Here is an 11,551-nt window from a genome sequence, read left to right on the forward strand (position 1 = left end):
CAAATCGCGGTCCCTTACTCGTCAGGGTCTAGACTTTGCAACCCCTGACCCCCCGCCCCCCTCTGCCACGCGGTAGCATGAATCACCTTCCTTCTCTGGCCTTTACCTGGGAGCTTGAAGCTTGTAGCGATAAAAAGCCTCTCGAGTGCTGGGCTCAAAGGTAGCCAATCCCGACATGTCAAAGTCTTGACCTGGAGGCACGCCACTCTGTACTCGAATGTCCAAAGCAGATTAGTTGAAAAGCCGTCAGGGGCTGGCCACACAGTTTCATCGGGTCACTGCCCAGAAAGAGGATCCCGTCTCCTCATTGCAGCCGAAGTGGCCGAAGTTCCCCTTTCGCCTCCGTACCTTTCATTCCTTCGCCCGTGCTTTTTTCTTTTTGCATGCATCTGCATCTTTTTTATCTAGTGGCCTCCCCGTCAAATCGTGTCGATCACTTGCTTTTTTCTTCCCTCGTTTTCTTTTTATCCGTACTTGCGATGACATGCGGCTCACGGACCAGACCATAATTCCCACGTTATTGTTTTTTACATAATTACCTGCATCTGACTCCACCGCATCAATTAAGGCTTGGCGCCTTTTTTTCACCCACGATCTTTCTCTCGTTTTCATAACATAATACCCCTCAAAATGTCACATGATAAACCCAAGACCACCGACATCAAAGTCGAAGTGGCACTCACTCGTGATGTCGAGATCATCGAGATGAGAAACATGAGCAATGCCTCGCACAAAGATGAAAACACAACGACATGGGCCATCTCAGCGCCGAAGCAGGAAGACGACAAGGAGCAGAATGATTGGCTCGATGGATTCAGAAGAGCGGACAGGAGAAAATTGAAGAAGGGTTGGGATAAGGGGTATCAATCTGAGCCGAAGCCTCATGTTCCGGGGGATCGATATTTCGATATTCGTGCGGCGAACGCAAAGACTGCTACGTCGGCGCTGGCGAGGGAATTGAAGGGCAGGCATTTGCAGATGATTGCTTTTGGCGGTGCTATTGGTAGGTGAAAGTCGGTGTTTGATTGTGAGAGGCTTGCTAACGTGTGATAGGTACCGGGTTGTTCATCACTTCTGGCAGTGCCCTTCACCAAGGTGGTCCTGGAAGTGTTCTCCTCTCATACATCGTCATCGGCGCACTTCAATACTGCACCATGCAATCGCTCGCTGAGCTTTGTGTCATCTTCCCCATCGCCGGTTCGTTCTCTGCTTTCTCGACTCGCTTTCTGGACCCTTCTTGGGGTTTTTCTATGGGATGGAAGTAAGTCTCACTCACTTATTCATGAGATGAGAGCATCGCTAACGTGCGTAGCTACTGTCTTCAATGGCTCTTCACTCTTCCGCTTGAGATCATTGCTGGCGCATTCACAATCACTTACTGGAACGAAGACATATCCAAATCCGTTTTTGTTGCCATTTTCTTAGCAGCCATTTTCATCATCAACTTGTTTGGTGTTAAAGCGTACGGTGAAGCTGAATTCGTCTTCTCCATCATCAAGGTCACTGCGATCGTAGCCTTCATGTAAGCCTCGTCCCACTACTCACTGAGAGTCTAAAAAGTCCAGCGACTAACAAACCCAGTCTTCTTGGAATTGTAATCAACATAGGAGGCGAACCTACCTCGGGCTACATCGGAGGCCGCTATTGGATCGACCCCGGCTTATTCAACAACGGCTTCAAAGGCTTCTGTTCCGTACTCGTGACATCATGCTTCTCCTTCACCGGCACCGAACTCATCGGCCTCGCAGCAGCAGAAACAGCCAATCCTCGCAAATCCCTCCCCAGCGCCATCAAGCAGGTCTTCTGGCGCATCACCCTCTTTTACATTGTAGCCCTGATGCTCGTCAGCCTTCTTGTTCCTCACGACGACCCGAGAATCTTGGACGCTAGCTCCTCCAACTCTGCGGCCTCACCTTTTGTCGTCGCTATCGAAACTGCCGGAACCACTGTGCTGCCCAGTGTTATGAACGCTGTTATTCTCATTGCTGTCATCAGCGTTGGCAACTCGTCGGTCTTTGGTTCTTCGCGAACCCTTGCTGCTCTTGCTGATCAATCCATGGCACCGGCTATTTTCTCCTATGTTGATAAACAGGGTCGACCTTTGGCTGCTATTATCTTTTCTTGCTGTATTGGACTTTTAGCTTTCATCGCTGATCTGAAGGCTCATGATGTTGTCTTCAACTGGTTGTTATCCATTAGCTCTCTCGCGACTCTCTTTACTTGGGGCAGCATCTGTCTTACTCATATCCGTTTCCGCAACGCATGGGCACACGCGGCACATACCCTCGAGCAACTACCATTCCGCTCACGACCCGGCACATACGGCTCCTGGTTCGCTCTGGCTGGATATGTCCTTGTCTTGTTGAGCCAAGTCTGGATAGCTGTCGATCCTGTTGATCACAAGACGAACGAGACCACAAACGACATTGTGCAGAACATTTTCCTTAATCTCATGGCTGTTCCCATTGTCCTGATCATGTACCTCGGACACAAGCTTTGGTACAGAACGAACTTTGTGGCTTTGGATGATATTGATATCCAGACTGGACGACGTTATTATCGTGTCCATTTGATGAGTGATCAGGAGAGGGAGGCACGTGTTACCTGGCCTTTGTGGAAGAGGGCTTACCGATATTTCTGTTAATGAAGCGTTGTCTCTATTTGTATTCCTCTGGCTTTGATATGAGTTACCAGATCAGCTTTTTTGAGAAGGCATAATTAAGGAATTTCATGACATTGACCAAACCCTGATTCTGTCGAACCACTCGTTTTGTGTCTTTTATGTCGTAGTTGTAATCATTGCAGTCATGGCCTAACGAATAACGATGCCTTCAAGCGAGGTGATTACCAAGTTCAGATGATGAAAATCGACCCATATACACGAGGCATACAGCTAGATATATAATTCGCCACTGCGGCTCAAATAGCCTTGCCCAACGGGTCCCAATCCATCAATTCGTAACATGAACTGCCGAATATGAACCTAATCTCGATCCGATCAAAAGTTCATTACCTTAGCCGCAGCGCATGAAAATTCATGTATGCAAATCTGCGGCGTTTGCAGGAATGAAACAGTTCTGTTTCATTCAATGATACCTGCTTGAAGTGGGGATGGCACCGAGATATGCACGACCCCAAGGGAGGCGTTGCAGTGGTTACTCAATGACATTTGAGTTTATGGGGCCTGGTGGTATTTATCAGATCATGGGAATAGATTTGACCAGGGCTCAAGTATCACAGTTACATTGCGGAGCCGAGATGTCGAAATCGCTGGAGTGTATCAATGCGAAAGAGGATGCATTGCTTTGCCAAGAAATTGAAGAAGAAGTAGACGTGTTGCTTTGAACATCTGCAAGTCTTCCAGGGCATTTCCTTTCTTGTTCTCTCTCGAGTTCACCCATGCCAAGCCGCACCCCAGTCGTTGAAGAAAATCCCTTGGGGATACGGCTGCACGGATCGATTATCCGAATTATTAACCCATTTACCCAGATATTAAGTTTCCAAGCATCCGTAGCCACAACTGAACTCTCCTATCTTATCGACCAGGGCTTCGCAAAGGAATCTTGGCTGAAACGCTGTACAGGCATCGCCCAAGATGCAGGAACGGAAACATGGATTCTTAGTGGACGCCAGCTTGTCTCCGCGGATCACATTACGGAGGATTTACCGGTGACCGGCTACAAATCCTGGACCGAGATACAGTTCTGTGCTGACACTTTATCGTGTCCACTCGGTCCGAGGGGCTGGATTTGCTTCGCTTGCGTAACGATGCTGGGAACCCCTGGTTTTTGTCTCGGGAGGTATCTGCAGCTGTGCCTCAGTGGCTGTAACTATCTACTGCAAGCCTTCTCTGTATTCACGGAGCTTTCACTATTTACAATGAGGCCGTCACAGTAAATCCCGCGTCGATCCGCGGCTGGCTTGGCGTATGTAGAGAAGCAGTAAGCGGCAGTGACACTGTCACAGGACGTGAAATGGAAACATTCTGCAGGCAAGGCAAGTTAAAGCTACGTAGTAGAGTGCCAGACGTGCATGTGAAGAAAACTTGATGCTGTGACTTGTCTCAAGTGTTGATCCTGGTAATGAGGTGCATACAAATATCTGCAGCGATTCCTTCACCACTAGATCTCTGTTTGCTTTCTTAGTTGATGCTTTTAAGTTTTGAACTATTAATTCACTGTGATATTCACGTATGTCAGGTCCTCCAAAGCCTCCCAGCGATGGGAGTCCTTTCTTCCCCATCTCGGAACGAGCTGCCAAACTTGCAGTTGCGCATCTGGGGATAACTTCGCCGCTTCTTGCTATTGCGTTAGCTATGTTTGTGGCGAGGATATGGTTGCGAGTAAGACCGGTTTGGAGAGTGAGTTGGGAGGACTACAGCATGACGATTGGAGTTGTAAGTTATATAATTGTATGCCTTCGGGGAGACCTATCACTGACGATTATTTGTTACAGTGCGCAGCTGTCGTCGATTTCGGATTCCTCATACCGCAGATGTATACATCACCACGTCTCATCACCGAATCTCAAGTGACTTGGTCACGAAAATACGCATTCCTTGCGATCCCCATCTGGGGCATTGCTATGATGTTCATCAAAGCCAGCATCGCAATGATGATGCATCGAATACAGCCTACAGTACTATGGTGGCGCGTCTTTTGCTTCTTCATAATGGGCATCTTGATAGCCTACGGTGTCGCAAACACCTTCTTCATCCTCCTTCAATGTCGACCTCTCGAAGCATCATGGGATACATCAGTGTTGGAAACAGTACAAGGAGCCAGCTGTCTTCCGCAAACTGGCATTCACATCATGTCCAATATTGGGTCCGGCATCAACATTGCAACAGACATCATGCTGTCTTTGGCACCGACACTGTTCCTTTGGAAGCTCAAAAGACCGCTGAGAGAGAAGATCCTTGTTGGGGCACTCATGGGTCTGGGCATGTTTGCAAGCGTCGCTTCCATCGTAAAAGCAACCCTTGTCAAAGAATTCGGCATGGCGAAAGATGCATGGGCACTCACAAACTCCATCGCCACCTGGACAGCCCTCGAGCAAATCCTCATCATGATCGCATCATCCGCACCCTTTCTCAAGCCCCTCGTCCAAAGCGCCTTACACAGAATGGGCTGGACGTTATCAGGAACATCAGCCGGTCGCTCCGGCTACGGAAACCGGTATCACGATGTTGGACAGAGTGCACGACAGTCACGACTGGTGAACAAGTCAGCGGTAAACTCGAGAAGGGATATCTACGGTGGAGATGAGGATCCTTTTGCTGCAGGGGGCAGCAGCGATGCTATTCCCTTGGAGGGGAAGGTCTTTGAAGTGGGCAAGCCAAGAGACGAACGAGATATCACGACAATGCGAACGACGCAGGGATCTTTGACCACAGGATCGTGGACGGAGAGGGGAAGTGAGGACAGGGAGCTTACGCCAAGCCATGCAGTGTAATTTGACTAATAAAAACCCTTTCAATTTACCCAGAACCAACATGCATATGTACCTTCAGGCACTTTTGACCTGTCGATGATCATTGACCATTACAGTATAGTGGAGTTAGTAAAGACAATCGGATCATCAAGGAACAACTCAAGCGAAACTAGGATTTTAACCTGCAGATTAGATTCTCCGGCGCGGGTCGTGGAAATCCGCCGGCCTTGGGGCCAAGTTTATCTCGTTGGTAAGGGTGATCCCTGATGTTCCGAGTCCCCGGATCCATCGCTTAACAGGGAATGTCACGGAGTCTTTTGCCGGCGTTTCAACCAATGTGCATGTAGCAGCATCTGCAATATCACGCTGCAGGTGCTGTTCGGTAACGAGGTCCAGTTTCGTGAACCCTGCAGACTGAGGCAAAAAAGTCAAAACATACAAAGGAGCGTTCCTATTCCTTTCTCTTGTCAATCGCTCGTCTCAGACACTTCTGAGTGACCAGGTGCATCTTCTGATACTGTCCCTGCATTTTGTCTTCTGGTGTTCTTTAGGCCTACATCATGGTTGCTATTACGTCTTTGTGGACTGCTGTCCTCCTTGCAGGCGTGGCTGTTTCTGAGGCAAAGAGCTGCAAGAAACCTTTCATCAGAAGGGAATGGTATGTAACTGATTCTGTTTGGTTGATCGCTTTCTGATTGGTGGTAGGCGCTCTCTTAGTGTCAAGGAGAGAGATCAGTACATCAAAGCCCAGAAGTGCCTGATGAAGAAACCTCCCCAGTCTTCTACTGTCGATATCCCTGGCGCTCGAAGTCGATGGGATGACTTCTTGGGCACGCACATCATCAACGCCGATGACGTGCATTTCACAGTACGTCCACACATCATTCGATTCACGTTTCATCTTCTAACTCCAACAGGGCGTATTCTACCCCTACCACCGTCTACTCATGTACTCCTATGAACAAGAGCTTCAGACCTGTGGCTGGAAAGGTGGCGTTCCCTACTGGGACTGGACTCTCGACGCCGCAGGCCCCGACAACGACACCTCTGTGTTTGTCAACTCACCTATTTTTGACAATAAGCACGGTTTCGGCGGAAACGGAGCTTGGATCCCTGGAAACTTCTCCAACCCCGAGCCTGGTCTGCCTGTGAATCCTCCTTGGGATGTTCCTGATCGCTCTGGTGGTGACTGTATCAAGAGGGGTCCATTTGCGGGACTCAAGTCGAACTTGGGGCCTGGAAATGGTACGGCGTATAATCCTAACTGTATCAGAAGAGACTTTGCGCCGTTGAGTTTTCGGGACATGAGTGGTCCTGCTGCTGTTGAGGATGGGATGCAGCAGGGTGACTTTGGACACTTTGATCGCCTTACGCAGAGCACTACTCACTCTGGTGGACATTGGGGTGTTGGTGGTTTGTATGGTACCATGACTGACAAGTGGCAGAGTCGTAAGTTCCCTCTCACTCTCATCATCTAACATGCTTGATGTACTGACTCTGATAGCTGCTGATCCTCTCTTCTGGGTCCATCACGCCAACGTTGATCGCTTCTGGTGGTCATGGCAGGTTCGTAATCTCAAGAAGCGTGAGAAAGACATCTCTGGGCCCCTCGTAAACTTTGATTACAACAATGAGGTTGCTGGTAATGTTACTCTTGACCATGGCATCTTTATTGGCGAGACTGTCAAGCTCAAGGCTAAGGTCAGGGATGTCATGCATATCAAGAAGGGCCTGCTTTGCTACGAGTATGATGATACTTATTAGATGATTGCATGAGATATGAGGCTTGTGATGACTTAGACATTCTTGACATTAGCTGTCCATCAATTTAATATCCATTGGCACTAGCTACCTGTTCAATTGACTGTGACCATGCTGTCATCAACATCTTCGTACTCTCATATTCAGGACACGTCTCCGAATTATTTCGGAGCTTACAACGGCATGTCTTGATCAACGTTATGCAATCCCCTCTTTTGGTGAACCTTTTCGGACACCTTAGGTAATTATGCCCGCTGACATACTTGCTGCACAGTCTGGAATCACCAGTAAGATGCGCCTTATTTGATCACGTAATTGCTTGATTCCAAACGCTGACTGCAGCCGAGATTCTGCCGCGAGAAGGGCGCTGTGATCTACGATTCAGTATAAATGATTTGGAGTCGTCGTGTCATTATCTGCTTCATCGACAGCAGCAGCAGCAAGAATACAACAGCAATTGATTGACTTTGAATCAAAACTGATCTACACTCGACCCTTTCAGCAACAATGTCCTCAGACTCAGTCGTTTACCACTACCTCGCCATCGGCAAGCTTGGCCGCGGAGAAGTTGTCAAGTGAGTATTGTGTCGCATATATCGACTCCCATTTGGACGGTCAAATGTTCTTGGACTAACCAATTGATAGGCTGTTCTTGAAGGATGCTGGCATTGATTTCGAGGAGAAGCGTTATAAATACCCTGATACTTGGCCAGAGACAAGCGAGAAGCTCAAGCAGCAGGGCATCACCCGCACTGGAAGCCTTCCTTCTCTTGAGTACAAAGGCCTCATTCTCACTCAGGTTGGTGAAATCACAGTTGAGTTGTGAAACAAGACTAACTCCTTTCACAGCATATCCCAATCCTTCGTTTCCTCTCTCGCGACCTCGGCAAGTATGACGGCCAGACGAACGAAGACAAGTACTTGGTAGATGCTGTCTCTGACATCTACATCGATTGGAGAGTATGACGCCAATTCCATCATTCATCGTGCAAGCTCTAATGTAATTGCAGTCCCAATGGGTTGCCAACCTCAAAGGAGCAACCGACGAGTACAAGAATGAATTTCTCCCCAAGTACTACGATCTCATTGCGAAGTACTATTCTGACCGTGAAGGTCCTTATCTTCTCGGTAATGAAGTCAGCTACACCGACTTTGCGATCTACCAGTCCATTGACAACGACACACGAACCAAGACCATCCCTGTAGGTTACATCTCCCTAGACAAATTTGTAATAGTTGACTAAGACTAACCGCCTACTAGTCTAAAATTCCTGATGTCCTTCTCAAGTTCAAGGAAGTTTTCGAGGCTAGGCCCAACATTGCTGAGTACATCAAATCCGAGTAAGACGAGCCATGCTAGGGGAGGCAGGAAAACTTAGAACCCCTATCCTAAGTGATGAAAATATTTAGGCAGCTCTAGCCTAAGCTTAGGGGGCTCTTTACTGAGTTTATCTTAGCATCCTCTTCTCAAGTCTCAAGTTTTCTTGCTCCCTGAGGCCATGGTCCCTGTGACTCAATGCATCTTCTTGGGGGCAATTAGACCAAGTTTACTGATATAAATACAACTCAAATTGTATCTACATTCTCGTTCATCGCTTGTGATAATGGTAGCAATATGGCCCCATCCCGTTTTAGCCCTGGAATCAGCGTTTTGGAGCTACCGCCTTATCTGCTACAGCCTACACTAACGCTGACTGCGCCACTGAACAACCCCATCTCATCTGCCTGCTGACATTCAGCCCTACGGTAAGACTTAAAGTATTTCATGCAACAAATCCCCGCATCGTAAAACAGTCAAAACACAAGGTGCTCTTCATGCATTTTTCAATAAGCACAAGACAAGATGAGTGACAATGCCCCCAAGCTTTGCTCGGCCTGCGCCGCCATCAATTTCGACAAGCTCTTCTTTCCAGACACTGCCCCATTCAATCCCGGCCTCAGACCGCCTCCGGATCCTTGTCTGGGTACACTACAAGAAATCTTGGATCGCTCGATAGAATGCGATGTCTGCAAGCTCATCATCGAAGCCCATCGCCAACGGTATATACGAGCGCCCTACGGCTGCTCGACGTATCATCCCGATTTCAGAAGTGAAGTCCCTGGCGAGGAGCCTGAAATCCACGAGGAAGTCAAGACACATGGGCTGCGACTTACAGTCAACAAGGAACCTATCAAATGTTTCCTTGAATCGCGAAATTTCTCCTCGGACAGAATTTTGCCGGATTCAGAGGATGGTCTTGATCCGGAGACTGGAGGCGTGAATCGTGTTCTGCTCAGGCTAGAACCACGTCCCTGGATGGCTATACTCGCCAACTCGATCACTTTGCAAGCTGTTTGGCCATCAAAAGAGAGCCTAAGTACAAGCAATGACATTCCACTGGACGGTACAGGTCGAATGATCGGGTCTCTGCTAGATCTCTCAATCCCTCAGCGCTGGATCAAGCAATGCGAAGACCAGCATGGGGAGGAGTGTCAAAAGCCGAAGTGGCTAAGCGATAGCGACACCGAATGGCCGGAGAGATGCCGAGTGATCGATGTCAAGGAACGTCGGATCGTTGACCTTCTCCCGACCATGCGCTACGTTGCTCTCAGCTATGTTTGGGGATCTAGCGAGAAGGCGAGGAAATCACGCTTTGAAAGACGTTTGACTCGAGAGAACCTGTCACGACTTCAGCAGCCGAATAGTCTCGGAGAGATCTACGTGCCTCAAACCATTAAAGATGCAATGTATGTTACGGAGCAGGTCGGTGAGAGGTTCCTCTGGGTTGATGCCTTGTGTATCGTGCAAGATGACCCTGCAGATCTTGGTCATCAGACCGCACGGATGGATCTGATCTACTCCAAGGCACTCTTCACGATATTGGCTGCCTGCGGTGAAGACTCGACTTCTGGACTTGCAGGGCTCCCCAGTAATCCACGAGATGTCTTTCAACGACAAGTCAAAATCTCAGCAAGCGGGCTGCATGTCATGCCCCTCGTCACTCTATCCGAAGAAGATACTCTCCAATTCTCGTCATGGAACACCAGAGGCTGGACGTTCCAAGAGCGTCTTTTGTCTAGACGCTCACTCATCTTCACCAACAAGCAAGTTTACTGGTGTTGTGATGGCACGACATGGGAGGAAGAGTCACTTCTCGACATCCCTGGATCAACAACCTTCGCTAGATCATATTCATTCGGATGCTACGATGAATGGGACGATAACGAAGCCAAATTCTCTCTGGAAAGCTTTGATACGTACATAACGCAATTCTCTGAGCGGAGGTTCACTTACCCTTCTGATGTCCTCCCCGCCTTTCTTGGAATCATTCGTCGGTTTGAGCATTTGAACAACGAGAAGATACACTGGGGTTTGAACGCGAGCACTTTTGATCAAGCCTTGACATGGAAATATGGACAAAATCGACGAGATGAGACGTATACTTATGTTTCTGGCGGATCGACACGCAGCATTCCTTATCCTAGCTGGTCTTGGCTTGGATGGACTGGATTTATCGGGGGAAGTTCGAGTCTTCGCATCGGGGAGGACTACAGTAAGAGGGGAGTCGGAGATATGAAGTCGCTCCTGGCGTTTTACTCGTTGATGAGTGATGGGAGCGTGTCTTTGATCAAAGGCACTTCAATGAGGAGAGTGAATGATTACGGAAAGGAAGAAGACGTCATGCCTACAGCTACTGAGAAGTCTAGCCACGATTGGGTCGGCGATACGAAAGTAACTGGACTGATAAAGATGGATGATGTCTCACTGGCTTCTGAGTTGGAGTCACTGTCGGTCGATCAATCTCATCAACCTTCGCCTTATGACACAGGACGGATAGTGTTCTGGACAAGCCACGCCAACATATCAATTCAAATCACCAACCGAGACGGCATCCACATGGAGACATCCGAGGGACTAGTCAAGCTTGACTTAAAGCTGTCATCGCCATTCATGAAGATATCTTACTATCGTTTTGAAGAAGCCTTGAACGAAGACAGCGAGCCAGGTGAGAGCAAGGTGATGAACTTCTTGAGAAGAAAGCCCGTTGCGACAAGTCATACCATTAGCCTCATTGTCATATCGAGGTACTATGGCTTTTATGAGGGTGATGATGAGGTGGTGAAGTTGAACGTCATGGCTGTTGAGGAGAAGGTGCCGGGTTCAGGTGTTTGGGGTCGGATTGGTTTTGGTGTTATGAAGGAGGAGGAGTGGGCCAAGTTGGATATTAATTGGAGAATGGTGATTCTTGAATAGCTTATCGTCTAGATATAGCAGAATGCATGAGGTGTTCGTAACCGACCGGACCCACGGAGGCCCGGGACCGAAAGCCCGATGAACATCGCCACAAATGTCCAAAACGGGCAACGTCAGTTCGAC

General features: G+C 48.5%; 5 protein-coding genes across 6 annotated transcripts; all 5 read left to right on the forward strand.

The window, feature by feature from the left end:
• The first annotated feature begins 190 nt into the window (after positions 1–190).
• Positions 191–2,883, forward strand: FOIG_14058 (uncharacterized protein). Of its 2 annotated transcripts, XM_031215252.1 has the most exons (4): positions 191–1,003; positions 1,054–1,261; positions 1,313–1,522; positions 1,582–2,883. In XM_031215252.1, the coding sequence occupies exons 1-4, from the start codon at positions 631–633 to the stop codon at positions 2,642–2,644; spliced, it is 1,854 nt and encodes a 617-aa protein (XP_031054970.1). In that variant the 5' UTR covers positions 191–630; the 3' UTR covers positions 2,645–2,883. The 2 variants fall into 2 exon arrangements, with proteins under 2 accessions (XP_031054970.1, XP_031054971.1); XM_031215253.1 differs by having other exon boundaries at positions 191–1,261.
• Positions 2,884–4,192: 1,309 nt separating this feature from the next.
• On the forward strand, positions 4,193–5,454 carry FOIG_14059 (uncharacterized protein; the record flags this gene model as incomplete). Its single annotated transcript, XM_031215254.1, has 2 exons — positions 4,193–4,396; positions 4,456–5,454. 2 exons carry the CDS (start codon positions 4,193–4,195, stop codon positions 5,452–5,454), a joined length of 1,203 nt encoding a protein of 400 aa, XP_031054972.1.
• Positions 5,455–5,915: 461 nt separating this feature from the next.
• On the forward strand, positions 5,916–7,197 carry FOIG_14060 (uncharacterized protein; the record flags this gene model as incomplete). The annotated part of the gene is made up of 4 exons (XM_031215255.1): positions 5,916–6,091; positions 6,139–6,301; positions 6,351–6,882; positions 6,938–7,197. Exons 1-4 carry the CDS (start codon positions 5,994–5,996, stop codon positions 7,195–7,197), a joined length of 1,053 nt encoding a protein of 350 aa, XP_031054973.1. The 5' UTR covers positions 5,916–5,993.
• Positions 7,198–7,504: 307 nt separating this feature from the next.
• FOIG_14061 (uncharacterized protein) lies at positions 7,505–8,835 on the forward strand. The gene is made up of 5 exons (XM_031215256.1): positions 7,505–7,769; positions 7,840–7,993; positions 8,044–8,154; positions 8,205–8,396; positions 8,456–8,835. Exons 1-5 carry the CDS (start codon positions 7,702–7,704, stop codon positions 8,537–8,539), a joined length of 609 nt encoding a protein of 202 aa, XP_031054974.1. The 5' UTR covers positions 7,505–7,701; the 3' UTR covers positions 8,540–8,835.
• A 152-nt stretch (positions 8,836–8,987) lies between these two features.
• On the forward strand, positions 8,988–11,457 carry FOIG_14062 (uncharacterized protein). The gene has a single exon (XM_031215257.1). It carries the CDS (start codon positions 9,038–9,040, stop codon positions 11,426–11,428), a length of 2,391 nt encoding a protein of 796 aa, XP_031054975.1. The 5' UTR covers positions 8,988–9,037; the 3' UTR covers positions 11,429–11,457.
• Positions 11,458–11,551: the final 94 nt, after the last annotated feature.

Source organism: Fusarium odoratissimum, assembly GCF_000260195.1.
Source record: "Fusarium odoratissimum NRRL 54006 unplaced genomic scaffold supercont1.38, whole genome shotgun sequence".
NCBI lineage: Eukaryota > Fungi > Ascomycota > Sordariomycetes > Hypocreales > Nectriaceae > Fusarium > Fusarium odoratissimum.